Source organism: Euprymna scolopes, chromosome 31, assembly GCF_053919585.1.
Source record: "Euprymna scolopes isolate OS-2025 chromosome 31, ASM5391958v1, whole genome shotgun sequence".
Classification (NCBI taxonomy): domain Eukaryota; kingdom Metazoa; phylum Mollusca; class Cephalopoda; order Sepiida; family Sepiolidae; genus Euprymna; species Euprymna scolopes.
This window is the reverse complement of record NC_136512.1, coordinates 44,476,528-44,499,073: the sequence shown is the minus strand read 5'-3', so window position 1 is coordinate 44,499,073 and position 22,546 is coordinate 44,476,528. Positions and strand designations below refer to the sequence as shown.

Below are 22,546 nucleotides of genomic sequence, written 5' to 3'. Positions count from 1 at the left end.
ATAATGTTATAGAAATACAGAATGTTATTGAAAATGGAATGTAGAATTACCATTGTTTAGTTCACATAAAATAGTTAGATATCTGTTTATTGAAAAAGGAAAGTAATGATGAAATTTTGTGAAATTAAAATAAGGAATTTAAAAACAGAACAATAGAAAATATTAAACATATTTGTAAAGTAGGTTAGAGAAATCCGATTGAAACATGTGAGTAACAATGCATGCTTAAACACAGAAGCATGTCAGGCCATATGTGTGGGATGCGCGTGTTGGTCATGCAATCACGTCAGGAGTTTTGAATTTAGTTAGATAAGTCAGTGAGTCAAAGGCAGTCAGGGAGAGAATCAGTCAGAGGAGAAGAGAGGAGTCAGAGACAGAGCTGACATGGAACGTTGGAAGCGAAGGTTAGAAGAAGAAAGAATCATGTAGAGACTTGAATTCCTTGATGCGAAGCCATTGACCGGTCGAAAATGGAATAAACAAATATCATCTTTTTGTATCTGCATCTTCGTGTTATGTTATTCAACAGAAAAGGTATTGTGAATTTATATTATAAGAACTTTGAAAATCATCATCTCAAAAATTAGTAAAGAAATATGTGTCAATGTTATAGAAACACTCTCATTGTCAGAACTGTCAAAAGTATAAATGTCAAACTATCTCTCGGTCTACCTATCCATATATCAAATCTCCTTTTATTGTGTATTACATGTTGTTGGCTCTCCTGTATTAACATGTACCTTTTGTCTCTTTATATATACAGAACTGTCTCTCTCTTGATATAAACGCAATATATCTGCACACAACATGAACCTCTAAGACACTCTCTCTAACACGAACAACAAATATATAAGTCGTCATCTTAATAAGACAATACATAACAACACTACCTTTCTGTTGCTGAATAACATAACATGAAGACGCAGATACAAATGATGATATTCGTTTATTCTATTTCGACCGGCAACTTCTTCTTTTAACACTACTACTGCAAATGAATTTTGAAGAATTTGTTTGCAGACCTTTGGTGCTTATGGCACATTTCTGCAGAAATTGTAATATTATTATAGAAGTTGAGATTGAAACAAGTGAAGATTAAGATATACATTTTCTTAACTTCACTATTGTCTACAACCCATAAATGACCAGTAAAATCTATACCCGTGTGTAGAAAAGGTCTAACAAGGTTGACCCTATCTTTAGGTAGGTTTGTTACCTTTGGGTATTTAAAAGACAAGGAATTTTACACAAGGCACAACTAGCCAGGACAGCTTTAATTGCTTGTCTAGCTTTAGGTATCCAGTTGGACGCAAATTGCTAAGAGTTGCAGCAATACCCAAGTGTTTACAGTTAATATGACAATCCATAAGTATTAAACCCGTAATATGACAGGATTTAGGTCACAAAATCGGGTGCTTCACATCAATAGAAAAGTAGTCGGAATTATCAATTCGACCACAACAATGTATTAAACCCTTTTTATCTAAAAACAAATCGAATTTTGACACCAACTGAGGTATCTCTTCTACATTAGTTGTTGTAAGAAATTCTTTTCCTTACTGAAAAATTGACTCTGGGCTAAACTAATCAAGTATAACTTAGACTTGACAACAGCATCATCAACTTGGCAATGAACTGAAAAACTACCATCAATATTCTTACTAATTTATTAAGAGAAGAGAACTTATCGAAATTTATTATAGGAGTATTTGTTAATTCTTCTCCACTACTCGTGTGGGCAGTGATTAATTCTTGATATTTTTCTCTGAGACACTTTAAATTATAATTAGGTCAATCCAAAACACTTGCATGTAACTAAGATGGGCCTTTTTACCAGAAATACCTCTCTTTAATAAATTTAGCCCTTGTGACAAAATTTCCAGGATTTTTGACCGTTCTTACATATCTAAACTTGATGACATAACCTCCGTCATGTAGATCATTTGCCATTGCCTTTATATCTTTAAGGCAATTCCTGGTAAATTGACATTTTGTATTAACAGACTGAGACAATAGCCATGGTAATACCATCTGTGCATCGATGGCGACTATAATTTCTCTAAATTCACAGGAAACATTTTAATTAATAATGAGACATGCCTAATACCAAGTAAACCGACAACAGTTCTAGGGTAGGTAGAGTCCTCTTCACAGATGGAGCGACTCTGGCTTTAGCATAGAACAACTTAGCTTCATCATGTTGGTATAAATACTCTACAATACCGTAAGCTTGATTAAAAGCATCACAGAATATTACTAAAGTAGCAGAAGAATCAGTATAGACTTTACATCTATCAAAACTGATATCTTCAATACCCACAAGATCTACATAAAACTTATTCCAGGAGGTCATCATATTACACGGTACCTGCTGGTCCCAGGCGACACCTAATTTCCACAACTGACTCAAAATAATTTTTCCTTTGATAGTAATGGGTAACATAAGACCCAGGGGATCAAAGAAGGAGGAATTTACTGACAACATGTCTTTTTTGGAAGAGACGACCTTTTTAACACCACTGCTAATCACCTTAATCGCATCTAACACAGGATCATATAAATAGCCTAAAACTTTTTCATAAGGCATACCATCAGAAGACTTATTATTAGTCAGCTTGATACGATGTGATACTAATTCACTATTACTACAGCAGGCTTTCAGCTCGAATCCACCCTTTAACATTGTAGTTGTAGCTTCAACATATAGTTGTAGTAATTCAGTGGCTGATTGATGAGTCTTGACTAGGTTGTCAACATAAAAATTGTTCAACAGCATTTCCTTACAGGGACGAGAGGCATGTTTTACTACGTGATACTTAATGATATAACTCAAAATAAATGGACTCAACATGAATCCAAATATGAGCTTATCTTTCAATTTCAGAAAAAAGTAAAATCTATTTTTATCAAATTCATTCTTCAGCTTGATCATCAGGAATGCCTTCCTAATGTCAGCTAAGAGGACAAAATGGTTTGTTCTAAATTTGAACAAGATCTCGAACATATCAGTATAGAGATTCACGTCCGAATATGCACTATCATTCAGGGATGGCTGCCCTCCCGTTCTCAGGGAACAATTGAAGACAGGATTTATTTTAGTCATGTTTTGTAACTCATTTTTAAATAGAAGACGATGAGGTATCCATGTATCTTTACTAAAGTCTACCGGGGATACACTGATTCTCTCTATAATAATACCTTCCTTTTCTTGTTCTAAGAACTCTTGGCAGTAATCCATATACAATCCTCTGTCTGATAACTTGTGCACAACTCTATCCAAAACAGCCAAAGACACCTGATAATTAGAAGGAACTAAGCTAAGTTTGTCCAAATTCCAAGGCAAACTAATGTAATAACAGTTATTCAGGAATTCAATTGAAGAACGAAATGTCTCGATTTTTGCCTTATCATAATTGTTGATTACTTCGTCGATTATACCTAAGGTTTCCAAGCTAAACATCTTAGCGACGTTTCTTTCTACCGTGGCTTCGTCAAAACATTCAAAGGATTGACATATTCAAACTTCGCATTCATGACAAAGTAGATGTGCGTGATGTCGCAGGAAGAAAATTCTCCCACAACATGACTATAATTCAGCTCCAATTATTTTTGCACTGACCGACAGGGTCTAAAGTTATCAATTTCCCCAAACAAGATTATTCGTTGAGATAACTCAAATGCAAATCCATCCCTATATTTAATTATCTGCATGGGTCCCATATATTTTATGACCATTCACTGGAAGAACGTTTTATTTTATGACCATTCACTGGAAGAACGTTATCTTTGATACTCGAAAAATCTTTACATTGATTTTCCAAGTCAGCGACAATTTTACAGAGTCCTTCAATCTGAAAGGACAGATCCAGATGCTCGCCTATCAAAAAAGACACTGATCTTGACTTATCTGGAAAATTGACGTTGAGATTTATCTCCTTAAAGTTTTTATCTCATTACTGTTTTAACATTAAATTTACAATTTTTCAAGGGTAGTCTCTTATCAAAAAACCTCATGCAACAATTCCTTACACAAGATTTTTCACTGCCTGTATCTAACAGGCAGTTAAATGTAACTTCCTTGCCACACAGATTTACTGAAATGTTAACCACAGGTAACAGAGACGAACCGCTAGTCGACCAGCTTGCATTAGAAGAGATGAGAGGTTTAATCGATCCAGGACACATAACACTAAGATGCCCAAGCCTATTACATGACCAGCACAACTCAGATTCCTTTTCCTTAAAAGGACAGACATTATCCATGTGTAGAGTACTAGTATACCTAGAACAAATCTTCAATTCTCTACATACCCTTAACTTGTCGGTATAAGTAGGATAAGATTTGTATGTACGAGCTCTGTGATTATTAGATCGACAGAAACAACATCCATATTTAATTTTAGACGCACCAACGTGAAAATTTTCCAAAGTAGAGGGCCTCTTATTTTGTAAGGGAAGATTAAACTTAGGATAGGATTTTCTTCTAGAACAATCCACTACCTTACGATTTCTGGAGTTGTTCCTACAAAATTCCAGAGTTCTAAGGATATCGGTACTATTATCCAAAATTTTTATAAGGTTGGGACTGTTAGTATCCAATTTATGAATCAACTCAGACTTAAACGAAGCAGGGAGCTTGTTAAATATGATAAAACTCAAAAAACGATTTCCTGATAAACCACCCTCTAGAAAATTCATTCAGAAAGAATTTTTCAATTCATACACTTGGATTTTCACATCATTCAAGTATTTCTTCACTGCAGAACTGCCATACAGACAGTCCACGTCTAACCAGGAATAGAATATAGACTCTACTATACAGTTTTCATCTAGAAATTCTTTACACAGTAGATCTCTAGCCACAGAATAATTTTCATCAGAAACAGATGTTTTATCAGTTGGAATGCGTACCCGGATAAATGGTTCTTTAAAACTACCAACTTCAAGGCATCGTTGTCTAAATTAGATACACAATTCAAGAACTCCCAATGGAAGTTCAAGAAAGCTAACTTATTTGATTCTAGGTCCTTACCATATGACCTTCACCTTCACCGAGGTGAACGATTTATATGACCTTCACCGAGGTGCGCGACTTGACACACAAAAATAAACCGCCTCTTAATCACCTGCTAACGCACGCGTCACTGTAACGTCCAATGACAACAACAACGACAACCTTCTCACTCGACCTGCCTTTATACCACTATCTCAATCCCTTCTCTTGCGCATGCGCCTGTAGATTCCTGACAACCTCGATACTTCCGCTTATAAAAGCCCAAGTTTTGTTGTCGCGCATGCCTATACAAGGCACAAACACGAGGGCATTTGTTGTGTTGGTAAGTACTACACTCCCCCCTGATCTGATGATCACATAGAGTGCACTCCAGGGGTGGCCTCTTAGTTCGCTGGCTTCTGCGAAGGGTGGTATTTACACTCTCGGATTCAGGTTCTAGTTCTGGTTCTGGTTCTGGGTGTGGTTCTGGTTCTGGTTCTGATCCTGCCTGATCAGACGAACTACAACTACCACTATCTTGCTCGGTGACTTCACTCATTAGCAGCTCATCATCTGATGATTCATCGCTCTCTGTAGTTGTGGGATGTACTTCACTAGTCGGGCGAAGATCGCGCACATGGCGTGGGGTTCCATCAACAAGGACCGACTGCTGGCTGACCACTCCAGATATTCGTCCTCGCTTGAACTTGGTAGTGCACCGGTTTCCAGGGGGTCTAACCCAAACTGGATCCCCTACCTTGTATTTGTTATGACTCTCCTCGTTGATTGGTTGGACAGTGTCAATGCCCTTTATCCTAACACGGTATTTGTGTATGGCATTGGCCGGTGCTGTTGTTAGTGTCTTCCCATCCTTTGGTGTGATGTTATACCAATACGTGGCCTCCGTAATGGTGCATTGCTTTCTGGCAGCAATTCTCTTGATGCTGCGATGGCTCCTCTCAGCAATGCCATTCCCTGATGGCACATGAGCACATCGCAGTTGTAGTCGGACACCCCACTCATTCAATAACTGCCGAACTTGGTGGCTACAAAAAGCAGCATCGTTGTCCGTCAATATCTCTTCCGGCGCACCTCGCTCAGAAAAGATAGATGACAGTTGGCGGACAGCATTCGCTGAGTCCTGCCTGGTCATTTGCCGCCACACCGCAAAACAAGTGGGTCCACAGTCGATAAGGGTTAGAAAGGGCTTACCACTGTAATGGGTAATATCCATCGCTAATTGTTGCCACACATGCTCAACTTCCAATTGCCCCTTCTGCCATTGCTCAGGTGCAGGATCGATAGACTGGCATGCCTCACAGTGCTTGATTATCTGCCTGACATCCGCCCTTGTCACTGCCGGGTCCACATGCCTCGCAAAATACAAAGTTCTTTTGATACCTGGATGCCCACTCTGCACATGAATTCTTTGTATTTGGCATGAGCTAATCGCGCCAACTGCGCAAGATCGAGCAGTGAACTCCACGCCTGTCTTCTCAGCTTAATACCATTTGTGAGGCACACGGGTTAGTTGGTCTGCACGATTACAGTGTGATGCCACGAGCGTTACACTCATCGACAGGTCATATTCTGATACCAGACTCTTCAGGGTGTTTAGCCTCCGCCGGATTAACATCTCACTGGCTGCCTTAGTACGGACTCTTGTCGTCCCGAGAGAGTGTCGGACACCCAGTGGTAGACGCAGAGAGAATCCGTGTACAAGTGTAACTTCTTCGACTGCCATTGCAGTGCCAGATTTAAACCCTTCACAACAGCATCCAGTTCCGCCAGGTTGATGTGTTGAGCATCATTCACGGGTCGCAGCCAGCATGCGTCTTCAATTACATTTCCACGTTGCTCCAATAACACTCCCAATGCCAAAGAACTAGCGTCAACCCACACATTCACAGTGTCCCCATCGACACACCATTCTCCACGGGCAGGATCCTCCTTGTTAACTCTCTTTAGGGTTTCTGTCGTCATCAGAGTTAGAAGAGCATCATCAGATACATCATCCCAACCTGTAGTTACTAAACTTGCCCTGCGTTTGATGACGCCCACAGCTGCTCGGAGCCAGCCACACGCTGGTAAGTGACCAATAAGTTTCCCACACAAGGAAAAAATAGTCCGCCGTGTAATAACATCAGGGATAGTTGGAATCTCACTGCCACGCCTCCATCATAAGGTACCGTCTTTCCCGCAAACGTCCAATCCTAATACCCGTGCTCCATCCCTCAGACGTTCGGGATCCTTGCACTCCAACCCGAATTGAGCTAACTTTTCTCTGACGTGCGACGCAGATTGTATATCTTCATTGATGTACACATCATCAATATAGGCCGATGTTGCGTCCTCAGTGGTCATTTCCTGGGACAACACTGCATTTACGATGGTCTTCATGATTTGCGGTGCCACATTCAGCCCAAAGCCAAGCCGAGTAAGGCAGTATCTCTGACCCCGGAACAACACTGTCTGGAACGGCCACAATGTCTCATCCACTCGCAACTGCAAATAAGCCTTCTGCAAGTCTACTATAGACACATTGGAGCCCTTCTGGCGCCATTCTCTCAGCTTGCTGGCGCACACGTCAGCATCGGCAGTGTACGTCTCAATGTATCTATTGAGTTCACGATAGTCCAGCACCGGACGAACTTTTGATTTGTTATGCTGGACTACCGCCATTAAGGGAATCAGACCCTTGGGTGGTCCCAGCTTGTTGGGGTAAGGGATCAGCCATCCATCCTGGATCCATGCCTCAAGTTCCTTCTCGTATTCATTACGGGTCTCGTCGGGTATCAAGTACTCTGCAATGCTATTCATGAGTTCGGTTGGCGCCCTTCCTTCTGTCCACTTCCACGATGCAGTCCAGGCTTTTTGGTGAGGGTCGTAGTCCACCTTAAAATCAGGCCGATCAATGTGAACTGCAGCACACACTGGGGTTTCCAAAAATCGCACAGTCCTATCTCTTCCGATAACCACTCCCCCCAGTGCCTTAATAGCATCATATCCCAACAGTACATCGAATCCCAGCAAATCCCCTCGCATCACCAGCACATTAATGTTTGCGGCCACACCAGAGTCTGTGTGGACTTTGACAGTTCCGACTCCACAGCAAGCTTGCGTATTGCCACCTATTATGGTTACTTTGATGTTCTGCTTTGTCCAGTTTCGACACAACTTGGCACTCATGATGGTGTGTGTGCACCCGGAGTCAAGAAGAGCTGAACAAAGCACTTGGTCCACGTACACATTTATTGTCGGTTGCGCCGCAATTAAATCTTGTTCGTGGAACAGGGCGGCACTGATGTCCTGCCCCCTGATGCATTTCCCGCACAATTTTGGGATAAATGTCCATAGCTACCACATTGGAAACAGCGTGGGCGCCCCCGCCCCTTGTTAGTACAATTTCTTGCGATATGGCCTCGCTGGCCACAGCAAAAACATCTCCCATTGGTCGCGGGTCTCAAACTGGGACTCTTTTCAGCATTAGTCTTGGCTGCCTGCGCCATCATTACAACCGGTTCCCTCAGGTCCTCCTCATCTCTAATAATGGCTCGAGCGTGTTCTAACAAATGTTCCATGGGCGTTACAGATACGCTGGTGGAAGCCCTCAACAGTTGCTTAACATGGGTGGGAAGGCCGGCCACAAATGCATACGCCAGTGTTTGCTCTGACACTCCATTGCCAAATAGAACTGCAAGTTTCTTCAGCTCCGCGAAGAAGACGTCCACGGTTTCTCCTAGCATGAGCTTCCTAGTGGCAAATGTTTCGTAGGCCGTACAGGGATCCATGGCAAATGCCTTGTATAAAGCATTTTTTATACAGGTAATATCAGCCTTCTCCACAGCACTCAGTTGCTGATATACACTTAGGGCACCTCCAGCCAATCTCAGGGGAATCACGGTATGCACCCCCTTTACTTCACAGAGGTTGCAGGTCAGCTCAACCCTTTCGACCCAGTTGACAACAGAAGTGGATCCGTCGAATTCGGGTATCAGTTTTAAATCAAACTTTGCCCCAGCCATAGTTGTCCAGGAAAAGAGACAAAATGAAATCGCCGACATAGCTTATGACCTTCACCTTCACCGAGGTGAACGATTTATATGACCTTCACCGAGGTGCGCGACTTGACACACAAAAATAAACCGCCTCTTAATCACCTGCTAATGCACGCGTCACTGTAACGTCCAATGACAACAACAACGATAACCTTCTCACTCGACCTGCCTTTATACCACTATCTCAATCCCTTCTCTTGCGCATGCGCCTGTAGATTCCTGACAACCTCGATACTTCCGCTTATAAAAACCCAAGTTTTGTTGTCGCGCATGCCTATACAAGGCACAAACACGAGGGCGTTTGTTGTGTTGGTAAGTATTACATACCATTAAATTTAGGACACTCTATTTTCAGAGTTAAATTAATCTCTTTGTCCTTTTTCAAAGACTTAAGACTGGTGTCACTATTCAACTTAATAGGAGAAAGCCCTGCTAATTTTTCTAAAGTCTGTATTTTAAATACCGTGCTCTCCTTGTTGAAAGCTTCTACTATCTCATCCTCGATATTTTCTCCCAAGTAGGCATCGACCAACTTCTCTTCAAGAAGGTCCAGACACGCCAATTGTTCATTAACTATGGTCTCATGCAATGAGCACTTGGATTTGTCTATTTCCTTTGAGTCTCCTAGAGACTCAAATATCAATAATATTCTCTCCCAGGTATACTTCATTTTCTTCAACAAGAAATCTACTGAAGCCACGTTAGCACACTAAGCAGAACAATGACCAAATGATAGAATAGCGATTTGTTCAGGAAGAAAGACCAGAAACAGGGACCCCTTTTTAAATGACAAGATAGCTTTTTAAAAGCCTGCCAAAACTGAACGAGATAGGATGACAACTCAAGAGGGCAGAGAGGTAAACTAAAATAGAGGGACAAAACAACAAGAGCCAGGTGAACATAATATAGGTGCTATTTAAAGATTTTGTGTGAAATAATTTTGTGAAATAGAGAAATATTTAAAGAGACAACTCCTAACTTTAGGTCCAAAATGGCTTTACACAAATCTTAGTTAAAGACCAGAGTAAAAGACCATTCAGGGTACGAATACTAATTCATGAAGACATGTAGTATCATTCAAATAATTTGGCAAAGTAACGGGAATTTTATCATGACGTTTAATGAAGGTTATCCCATTATACAACAAGAAGGAAAAAAAAAACGAAAGAATACCACGATAAACAAGAATTTTTTATTTTTTTTAATACATGGAAAGGTAAATAGGGAAGAAAGATATAGTCAGTTTTATGTTCCCCAATAACAATGTCTGCCAAATTAGTCCCTCTGGCGGTTCTCAAAGAACTCCATTAACAATATCGTAAGGGATAGTAGGGGTAAGAATATAGGTGTAGTCAGAGCTTACTGCGTGCCAAAGAACTTAAATAAAACATGTCAACACTTAATCCTTTTAAAAGAGGTCTCCCTTGCGCCATTCACTTAAATGTTCTTATTCAAGAAAATTCCAAGCCTCTTGGTTCTGTAATTCAAGAAAATAATCCAAATCTTCTGTGGTGTAATGTATTTCTATAGAAGATTTCTTGGTTCCATTTTGACTTGTGAATTCTAACGCCTCACTGGAGTTAGTGTTCCTTTTTTTTACAAGACCAATTCTAGGCCTTAAAATAGTTCTTTTTTCCTCGGTGAAGAGGTCGTTGTAATTTCGTTTACAACTCTGATTTTTTAAACAGTCTTTTCTGACTAATTCTGTGTTGTCTTCCTTGACGAATTTTAATTGTAGAAAAAGAAACCAAACCGCTGGTTTCTCTTGTTTATACTTGCGATTTTAACATCTTTTCTCTTGACACAGGATAGCGAGCCGACTTCTCTTTCTCTTGTTCAAACTTGGAACAAAATGGCACACACATCTCCTTTGACCAATCGAAAGGCACGCATTCAACACGTGATACAATGAGCAGTAGCAGCACAAGATACACCAAGAAGGGGGGTAAAGATGAGGAGGGAGAGAGAAGGAAAGACAGAAGGTGGAAAATAAAATTTCTACCAATCATCTGTTTTTGTCTTCTTTTCTAGTGCTGTTACTTCTTTGCCCTGTGTCTACTTTATTAGTCATATGCTCGATTGGCACTTTCACGCCTTTCGATGCACTGTAATAAGGTCTTTCTGCTGGTTTGGAGCCAGTTTCAAACTCACTAAATAGAATATGGTTTGGAATTCTCCTTGTCCTAGCATGTCATCAGAGTCGTTATTGGTTGAGCAGAGAGAATATGTTTGGGGTATTTACCTGATCAAGGGTGCTTTTGTTTAAGACGTAATCTTACCAGGTAATTCCCAGGATTCTCTGGTGGTTGCACAGGTGGAGAGTGCTCAGCCTGTTGTTTTCGCATGAGTAGAAGGTCCATGATTCATTACCATAAAGTAGCATGCTGAGTACTTCGATACAGTAACCTTCATCTTTGTATTAGTGGTCAACATGTTGTTGTTCCCAACTATTTTTGACAAGGGATCCATGATTGTCGCTGCCTAGTGGATACTTTTATTGAGTTCAGCTTTCAAGGGAAGGTTCTTAGAGATCGTAATGCACAGAAATTCTCAACAGTTTCATAGGTATATTTGCTGATCATGATATTTAGAACATTACTTATGTTGCGGGACTCCGAAGGTTCGCGGTGATAATAATAAATCCTGGTGAGTGTCGAAGTTAATCCCGCAAATTCAAAATAATAGAATAAACCCTGGAGTTGCGTGTTGAGTTGAATAATGAGAATAGTGATAAATGGTAATAGATGGTGATAAGAATCATAGTGATAAATCAGGGAGTTGAAACAAGCAAAGATGACTGAGACGAATGGATAAATTAAATACAAAATTTATTTTTTATAAAAGATTGTAAATGAAAAGAGAAGATACAAAAGTTTCTTCTTGGTCGAAAAGTCTCTTTCTGTGATGAGAATAATTCAATGTTTTTCCATATAATGAAAAAGACAGTTCCTCAACTGAGGTATAAAAAGATCTATAATATGTGATAGGTAATTGAATGTTTTTTTAAAGATCTATATGTGATGAAGTAGAAAAGTCCTATGACTGAATTAATTGAATGTTCTGAAGGAGACAAGTAAGAGTTCTTGGTTAGAAATAACCAGTCTTTTTACAAAGAATTAAACTATAAAAACCCCATCGCTTACTTAGCAGGGAGATAGAAAAGGGGAATAAAAAGGTCCATTAGGGTTGCAAGCCCGTATCCACGTGGAGAAATTAATTGAGGGGCACGCGTGTTTAACGTCCAAACGTGGACGGGTCGATGTTGATGTTTATGCCATAGTGTTCAAAAGGTCGACTCCTGGTTTTGGGCGAAAGATGCCCTTTTTATATTTGTCCGACCGGCTCCAGGGAGGCATTAAGAAAAAAATATTTGTTTTAATTTGTTTTTCTCTGTAATCCGATTGGATGAAAAGAATAAAATTCTTATGACATAAAATGCTTTAATTGGCGTCCGCCCAAATAACTGAAATTACGTTTAAGAACCACCGAATTTGCGTGGGTGGGGAAAGAAAATGTATGCGCAGTTGAAACGATGTTTATAAATCCACGCGCACGCAATTGGGTTTTACTGATGAGGCAGCGCGCCATTATTTTGTTTTGGAGTAGATTCGACGCACGTGCGTCGGGGCTACGACACTTACATCTTGGGCGAAGATGGACAGAGGGACATAATAAAACAGGATAAATAAAAGGAGATGTAAATTACTGTAGGGAAACGTGCGACTTACCTAACAAGCACGTGTGCATAATTCAACGGGTCGGTCATGAAATGAAATGAATGAAGAAGAAACAAACAAAAATGGCTGCCTTATCTCTTTATATGCCTGCAATGTGACCACCTGATATGCAAATGAGATGCTCCTGGTTGGAGATAAAAGAGGGTTGATTTTTTAGAGGGACGTTCATTTTGAAGGTACGTTACGTATACCAAAGTTTGGACAAAAGTGTTAACCTTACCCAGGAAATTATTGGTGTGACGGGCGGAAGAAATAACACTCAAGTTATTGAATTATAAGCTATTTTGGTTCTCGGTGTGCGGTGACTCGAAAGGCAGAAAATGGACAGATTCGACTTTTGCTTGATACCTGAGTTTGATGGATCTACCACTGGACCATCTGTCGTCGAATGGGTGGAAAAGGCTGAAAAGATCTGTACACTGTGCAGAATTAAAGAACCAGCCACAGTCATTCCTTTGAGGTTAACCGGAGGAGCCTATGCAGTCTACCAGCAACTCGGGGATGAACCAGACGGGGATATAATCAAACACAGCCTGTATACAGCATTTGGTACAGATCCGTTTGTTGCATGGCAACAGTTCACGAGCCGGCGACTTCACCCCAAGGAAACCGTTGATGTGTACCTAGCCGACCTACAAAAGTTGTCGGTACCATTTGGTGGGGTTAACGATAAGATATTAAGATGTGCCTTTTTAGTAGGCTTACCTGAGGAGGTCAGCAAACTGTTGTGGGCATCGTCACGAATTGATTAATTGACAATAGACGAGTTATTAGCCCGAGCTCGAAACATCTGTAAGGAACAGGAGCCAATTGCACTAGCAACTAGTATTCAACATGCAACAGTCGAACCGCATGGAAGCAATGTAGATTCTTTCCCAGGTAGTAATAAGCATGTAGGCCCAGTGTACTATAAATGTGGGGAGGCCAATCATTTTGCTAAGGATTGCCGGAGTGATAGGAGGTGTGTATATCCACGAGCACAGAGAACAGTACAATGCTATCGCTGCAATAAGTATGGGCACATATCTCGCAACTGTTCGGGAAACGACGTTGGGGGCAAGGTACTATTACCACCCTTGCCCCTTGCCAACCAATAAACACAGGATTACCGGTCATTAGCGTTAAAATTGACGATGTGCAGTGTTCAGCACTCATAGACATGGGGTGTTCCCGGTCTATAGTTAGTGCCCATTACTGTCAGATGTGGCGGGAGCAATCAGTCGGTATTATGACGATCAATGGTTTATCCCAAGCATGTTGTGGTGAAGGGACGATCACGATCTGTACTGAGAAGGGTGACACAGCCAAAGTTGATGTTCTGGTGATGCAAGAAAAATCCCTTGGCTATGACATGTTGATTGGAATTGATGCAATACAAGCACTAGGAGGCGTCATAATCACAGCGACTGGAGGTGTAATGCTTGGAGAAGGAAAAGAAGTCTGTGCAGCCATGTCTATTGAAGAAAAGGACTTCTGTGCTACGTTTGATGACAACGAAAAGGTGTGGACTGCAAAGTGGAAATGGACTATGAGCCAGGCACCAGATCGGCTGTGCAACACCATTCCAGAGTATACAGTTTCCACAAAGAATAAGGCCGCATATGAAGAAGAACTTCAGATGTGGATTGATAATGGATGGTTAATACCGTACCCACAGGAATGTCTGGGACCACCCAAATGATTAATTCCGCTCATGGCTGTTGAACAACCTACTAAAGACAAAAGTCGGCCTGTAATGGATTACCGAGAATTGAATCAACATGTTGATGCTTTCACTGGAAACGCAGATGTGTGCGCTGCTAAACTAAGAGAGTGGTGTCAGAAAGGGAGTAATGTAGCACTGCTGGATTTGAAGAGAGCCTACCTGCAGATACGTGTCCATGAGTCATTATGCCCATTTCAGACAGTGATAATCAAGGGAAAACAATATTGTTTGACACGTTTAGGTTTTGGCCTAAACGTAGCACCCTTAATAATGACAACTATTATTAAAACTGTTTTGATGCAGGATGAGACCACAGCAAAAGCTGATTCAGCTTACATTGACGACATCTGCGTTAATGAGGATATAATGTCTGCAGATGTGGTTCGAGCAAAACTGGAATCGTTTGGGTTAATAAGCAAAGACCCTAAGCGCTTAAAGGATGAGGTGCCCGTGTTAGGCCTAGAGGTCTATGAGAAGGGCAATACTTTGCGATGGAAGCGAGGAAGTGCAATTCCAGAGTTACCCATTGTATTGACAAGATGCATTGTGTTTTCTATTTGCGGTAAATTAGTAGGACATCTACCTGTCTGTGGATGGCTCCGATCGGCAACAGGAGTGTTAAAAAGACGAGTAACTGCAGTAACCAAAGGATGGGACGACATGGTAGATGATGATTCTCTCCAGCAAATGATGGCTGAAATGTTGTCCAGAAACGACCCTGCCCAGGGTGAGTGGCAAGTATCTGGAAACGAACTGAATGCATGGGTTGACGCAAGTTCACTGGCTACAGGTGTCGTGTTGGAACAGTTGGGTGCTGTTATGGAAGATGCGTGTTGGCTTCGTCCGAAAAATGATGCCCAGCATATAAATTTGGCAGAACTTGATGCCACGTTAAAAGGGCTTAATCTTGCATTGCAATGGCAGGCTAAGGTTGTGCATCTCCACACTGACTCGTTGTGTGTTTACCACTGGTTGACCGACACCTTGACTGGAAAGGCTCGAGTTAAGACTAGAGCTGCAAGTGAGATTTTAGTACGAAGAAGACTGGCAATAATAAAGTGTATAGTTGACGAATACAGCTTGCAGGTGGACATTACCTTACTTTCATCGATGCAGAATTTGGCTGATAGCTGGACTAGAGTACCAAAGAGGTGGATTGATGTAATGAGGCAGGGATCTGATCCTCCACAATGGACATGCGTGGCCGTAACAGATCAATTAACACCTGACCAGATCCGTACAATACATCAGCAGAGTGGACATCCCGGAATTCGGAGGACAACATATTTTGTCCGAAGAGTGTGTCCTTCAACTACAAGAGCATCAATCAAGGCAGCTATACGCTCATGTGAAGAGTGTCAGCGAATTGATCCGGCATCATCCCAATGGCAAAAAGGGAAGCTTGAGGTGGAGGACAACTGGTATTGAGTAGGAATGGATGTAATGCATTATGAGGGCAAGCATTTTTTGACCATGACAGATTGTGGTCCGACACATTTCACGATATGACGCCTGTTGACATGACAGGATGCATCTAGCATTATACGACAGTTGAGAGCTGTCTTTTTTGAACATGGTGCCCCGCTGGAAATTCTGACTGATAACGCCACTACATTTCGATGTCAAGAATTTCAGAAATTTACGCAGGAATGGGGGATTAGAATGTGTTACTGATGTGTATATTTTCTAGAAGGTAACGGTATAGCGAAGCGGTGTCACCACACCATTAAAAGAATTGCGGCCAGGACACAGTGTTCTATTCCAGAAGCTGTGTACTGGTATAATGTGACCCCAAAGGACGATGCAAAACCATAAACTGCACCAGCTAATGGGATTTACCACTATGAACAGCATATAAAAGGAATTGATGTCACACCATCAGTGGTTAGCGTTGTCAATACACCATATCAAGTGGGAGACTGTGTTTGGGTAAAACCTCCAAATGCTGGGTGCACTGTAAAATTTTGCAGAGGAAAAATAGACAAAATCATAAGTCCTCAGACCATGTTGATTAATGGTGTACCACGTTATGTAAAAGATATCCACCCCTGTTATACCTCTTCTGATTCTGAGGATAATGAGGAAGATCACATAGAGTTCAGGGATGATCCTGATCGCCTACTGCCCTTACAGGTGAGCATAGAAACATTACCTACAGAACCAGATGAGGGAATGATGGAACATACTAGTGGCAATAGTGATGAGAACGATGGACATGAGGAAGTAATACCACCAGTTCCTCATCAAATTACCCGAGAAAGATGAATACTGCCCACCCGCCGTGATTGTGAAACACCGCCTATAGCACCACGAGAGGGAATGATGAAACATACTGAGGAAGATGGAACCGAGGAAGTGATGCTTCCGATTATTCGAAGGAGTACCCGGCAAAGACTGATACTGCTCCCTTGCCCTGATTGTGAAACACCACATAGGGAACCACAAGAGGGGATAATGGAACAGACTGGTGGCAATAACGGTGGTAATGAGGAAGATGGCAATGAGGAAGTGCTTCCCCCGATTCTTCGAAGAAGTACCTGACAAAGACGACTGCCCCCCTGCCCTGTGTGTGATCATGAGATCAGGGGGGAGTGTAGGGAAATGTGCGACTTACCTAATTAGCACGTGTGCATAATTCAACGGGTCGATTGTGGAATTAAATGAATGAAGAAGAAAGAAACAAAAATGGCTGCCTTATCTCTTTATATGCCTGCAATGTGACCACCTGATATGCAAATGAGATGCTCCAGGTTGGAGATAAAAGAGGGTTGATTTTTTTAGAGGGACGTTAATTTTGAAGTTGGATTTCAAAGAAATAAGTTGAATTAGCAGAAGTACGTTGGGAGTTGAGAGAAGGTGCGTTACGTGTACAGAAGTTTGGAAGTTTGGACAAAAGTGTTAACCTTACCCAGGAAATTATTGGTGTGACGGGCGGAAGAAATAACACTCAAGTTATTGAATTATAGTTACAGGCGTACTAATGAAAAAATCTATAGCTGGAATATAGTTCAAGGGAAATAACTTTGAATATACTCGGCCACGGATTTAAATACAAAGTAAAAATATAAAGAAACTAAAAAAATACACAAAGACCTATATCAATACCAGTTTTCCTACTGAACCAGTGACCCTACCCTCATATTTTTCATATGAATTACTGGTGCTACTTGAAACTCTTCGCAAGAGAATCTAAATCTTAACATTTGGTCTTAAATTAAGACTCTTAATACTCTAGGCGGGTAACAATCCTTGACTTATGATACACTTATGATATACACAATAAATTTTCCGCGTATCCTCCCAAGCATTACCTCTCTAACGGTTTGTTGTCCATTTTCTGAGATATTTTCAGAAATTTTAGAATGCTAACAGCATCGTCGATGCTGTTAGCATTCTAAAATTGCTGAGCGAGCATCGATTAGATTATTGTTGCATTAACCCAGAACAGTTTAATAGACCCTTTGCAATATCTGGATTTTTTTTTTTTTTTTTTTTTTTTGTGTGTGTTTCAATATTTACCCATAAAAATAGACTCAGATTGTGAATATTACTTACTAGAACAAGATAAGCATGGCATTATAACTGACATGGAAATACGCAACAGGACCGAAAAGAGAACAAGGGAGATAACCAGTGTTTGGCTAAAAATTGAAAAATACGAATCTTAAGCGCCATTTATATCGAGTAGAGAACGAAAGACGACCTACAAAAACGCGAATCTTTTTCTTTTTTTTTTTATCAGTGAAAGATATTTTCAGCTTCTGTAAAGCTTTGTAAATAAAACTACCTCTAGTATATGTCGATGCTGAAGTTTACTTCACCAAAAAGAAGAAAAATGCGTGAAAAAAAAAATGAAAATATGATAAAAACAGATAAATATTGATAATGTTTTTGAGTTCATTGTCAAAGTTTTATGGATTCAGAAATTTAACAAAAATAAGCAACCTTACGAAAAAAGATTGTTTCAAGTTCATCAACCAACCATTATCAACAACATTCTCTTTAGATTCTCGTTTCGGTCATAATGGTGAGTTTTATTTATTTTTACGCTTTTTATTTTTTTTAATTTTTAAAACAGTTTTCTTGAAAATTTACAATTCAATCAATGAAAAGTGATCAGTGATTTATTCCCAAGAGACAAATAATAATTAAAATCTTTTTTTACGTTGGTAATTTTAAATCAGCTAATGTTTTCATTTTTTTTTTCTCTCTCACACTTTTTAATTAAGACTAGGAAGGTGGGCTTTTTTGCCCGGTCGTAAACTAGTATTTTTAAAATACGCTTGAATATACTATTTTAATTTGTCCAGATTTTGTATATATTAATATAAAGTCGTGATTTCAAAAGTAAAAAATAAGAAAGAAAAACGTATTTGAATGCCATCAGCTAGAATCGAAACCGAAAGCAAAATTGTAGCATTCAAAGCTGGTGACGTTACCACTGTACCAACGTGACACGCATATGAACTGACTAAAAATTAAAAATATACTAAGATGAATGTACAAAATGTATAAAGAGTTTTTCAATTTTGACCCCTTAAAAAGAACTATTTTAACCGGCTAAAGGACCCATACAAGAACGGTCCATAAAAAAATAATTCAGTTTAGGCCCCTTGCGCCGCTCAGCGACTTTTAGTTTTGGAAGAGATGGAGTTTGAAAATATGGAGACATATATACATTAGATCATGCTACTTCTAAAGAATTTGAGCCGATTTTTTTTTAATTATTAATTTTTCCCCCTCTAACCCAAGCCTTACGCTAAACGCGTATTCACTTATTTGAAGAACAGGAAGTAGACGGTTGTAGCCAATTTCGTATTCCTGATGAAAAATGTTCCGAGTTATTGTTTATTTCTTTTTAGCATTAACTTTAAACATAATTAGCGGTACTTGTGAAAATTCCACAGGGGACTCATTCATTGATGTTGGCAGCTCTTTTGTTAAAACTGCAAAAGTATTTATCTAAGCTAGCCCGGTCGTAAAGTATGCTTAATAGGCACTGCTAACCGAATGTGAAAAACAAAAAAACAAAGCACGATTCCATGACGTCAGACTTGTGTTAACTATACGAACTATGGAAAGGCAGAAGCGACTTAATAATTTTTAAAAACCTTTGTTTATCTTTTTCAAACTGCAATGAATACTTAATCTTTGTTATAATTTTGTTAGGTTTTTAATATTTACACAATTTAATGATTATATACTATATATTATATATTATATTATAAACATTTATTAAATATGAAACACGGTTTTACTGAATGTTTATTTGTTTAACTACCAGCTTCCATATTTTTGTTCTATAAAAAGAGACAAACAAAATATGAGGGGGAGAGGTATTTGTGCAATAATTTTTTTCAAATTGGTTTTAATCTGGCGATAAAATAGCTGACAAGAGCCATGTTTATATTAAAACTTAATATTTAAAAAAAAATTTAAACACAATTAAAAATCTATGTTGTAACGGGACATTTTGAAATAATGGAATTTTAATCGTTTTAATCTGTTAAAAATTAATTAATTTTCTTTTTCTTAGCAGTTCAACTGAGTATAGTATATATTAATTAGAAAAAACGCTATTAAAAAAAAGAGCATAATATTAAATTTATATCATTTTTTTAATTGCAACTTCAGAGTAAGTTTTTGTTCAATACATGTATTTTTAAAAAATAAATAGGCTTTACTTATTTGAACGCTTATGTTTCATAATAAATAGAAATTTTGATAGATTTAAATATATTTTGCTCAAGTTTCGAAAAAATAAATATGGTGGGGGGGGGACACGCAACGCACTAAAAAAAAATATTTCCCCTCGTATATTTTAGGGAAACTGTATTTTATATGTAATTTAATTCTAAAATAGATAAGTATCGAAAATTTCACGAAAATCTGACGATTAGTTGATTTTTGCTAGATTTATTAAACACGGGTATGTTTTCACGTTTGAAATGCTTAGTACATGGGAACGTTATTTTAAAGCGCCAATTATGTAAACACGATTTTCGTCTCGCAATTTTGTTATTTTCGTACGATGCAAAAATTTTTTAAAAATATTACTGATTTATTTTGCCCTTCTTTTTAAATGGTAAAAAAGTTATATTGATAATATTAATTTATTATAAAGTTACATCGTTTTACATATGGAGGGGGGGGTCAATTCTGTGGTGACTTTTGGAGGTGCCTAATGCTTAAATAGGAAATTTTAATTCTTGCAGATTTTGTATATATTATTATAGAGTTAATGTTCTATCGATTTTTATACATTATAAAGTTGCGTTTTCAAAAATAAAAAAATATATACATATGACTTGGGTGGTGCCCGGAAAACTCGTCCCGGGAAAACTTGTCTCCGGAAAACCCGTACCTGGAAAACTCCCCCTTTTGTGAGAAAATAAAAATAAAAATAAAAAAAGGAGATTGCTTACTTGGTGGCGCCGGCCTCGAGGGCGGAATTCTAATCTGAGTGGTTGAGAGAACGAGTCTCTTATAGACTTGGAGGAGTAGGGGGAGGCACTATTCTTCTGTTATAAAAGAATTGTGTCTCTGACTAGCACCAGTTCTGTTAACGACTTACTGGTGAACGGTTGGCACAAATTAGTTACTCGCTGCTCGCCGTACTACAAAACTTGTTACTCGACCCAGTAGGGGGGGTCGCATAGGGCATCCTTTGCAACCCCTCGGAGCTTACGCTATCACCGGGTAATCTACTTTACCCTCTAAATAGTTTTTTTTCCACATCTTGCAAAGGTTTTGCTGCTTACTCTTTCGTCGGTTAACTACTGTCATGAACGTCACGAAAGAGCAGCTCCTACGCAGAAGGGAGTCATTGACTCAGAAGATTCAGGGACGACTGAAGATGTGTCGTGATGGAGTTAGGCCATCGGCGTACTCATTCTTAAGGACGGAGATTCGACAATTCATTGTCGAGTTAGAGACTTGTATCACACAGCTGGAGTTAGGCTCCTTTGATGAGAGTACACCTGCCGAGATTGAGGGTGCTTGGCTGCCTCAACTAAAGGATTATTATGAAGACTTGGGCGATTTGGATCAAGCATACCGACAGCCAGAGCCCAGCCCTTACTCGGAATCTGCCTTTGAGTTTTCAAGGGCTTCTGCAACTACCGGGAGAGGTTCTTCCTTCATTGTTAAACCCCCACGTATACAGATCACAGGGCCTACATTTAGCGGACAGGAAATGGAGTCCGACCGCATGAGTTTCAGAAACTTCTTGACTAGGTTTGAGAACTGCGTGATCGGCATGGCCAATGATGCCGAGAGGTTGAACTTCTTGAAGTGTTCACTCTCAGACAGAGCCTTGAGGCTGGTAAATCACCTGAGTTGCACTGACACCAATTACTAGCAAGCCATGGCTATACTGAAGAGGGAGTATCTGGACCTGGATGAAATCATTGACCAAATATTCCAGGATATTCTGGACTATGTACCAAAGAAAGGTGGAGCCCTTTTTGAGCTGGGGGACTTCGTTACCAGGACAGCATCGCTGTTGGAAGAGCTGGGGAATTCCTTTTCGTGTGACTTTTCTGTGGACGATTCTGGCGGAGCCAGACTGATGGCTAAAATTCTGTTTAGGAAATTTCCTCTCGAACTGAAAGGCGAGATAATAGCGCTAACAAATAGACGGGTGCCACCTTTGTCCTCCATATTGAGGCTAACTGGAGAAGCAATAAAGAGATTGCAGATTAAGGGCGGTGTCTCCACTGCATTTACATCAACAGTAAGACAGAATACGTCTCAAAAGTTTGGTAGGGGGAATGCTATTACTCCTTCTTTTCATGTGGATGTGAACAATGCAACTTCAACCGGGTATTCCCGCACGTTGCCACCCATTCTCTCAGTTACATTCTCTTGTGGACCAAAGACAGTGTCAGTGAATTGCCTACTGGACACGGGTAGTGGGCGGACATATCTGGCGGCAGATGTACTGAGAACTTTGTGCCCAATCGAAACCCTTGGTGTCAATTGTCAGCTGAGATTGTCTACCTTTCTAGGTGAGTGTCAGCGTGGGTTCACAGAGGTAGTCCTGGGAGTTGAC

The 22,546-nt window shown here is 39.9% G+C and overlaps 2 protein-coding genes across 2 annotated transcripts in view; one reads left to right on the top strand and one right to left on the bottom strand.

Moving 5' to 3' along the window:
* LOC145255725 (protein phosphatase 1B-like) overlaps positions 1-22,546 on the bottom strand; it is a 466,557-nt gene that overhangs the window by 404,649 nt on the left and 39,362 nt on the right. The window lies entirely within an intron of this gene.
* LOC145255727 (citrate synthase-lysine N-methyltransferase CSKMT, mitochondrial-like) overlaps positions 18,007-22,546 on the top strand; it is a 121,645-nt gene continuing 117,105 nt past the window's right edge. Inside the window, exon 1 of the mRNA XM_080114334.1 lies at positions 18,007-18,520. Within this exon, the coding sequence (XP_079970460.1) occupies positions 18,379-18,520 (142 nt within the window). The 5' untranslated portion in view covers positions 18,007-18,378. The remainder of the gene's footprint in view (positions 18,521-22,546) is intronic.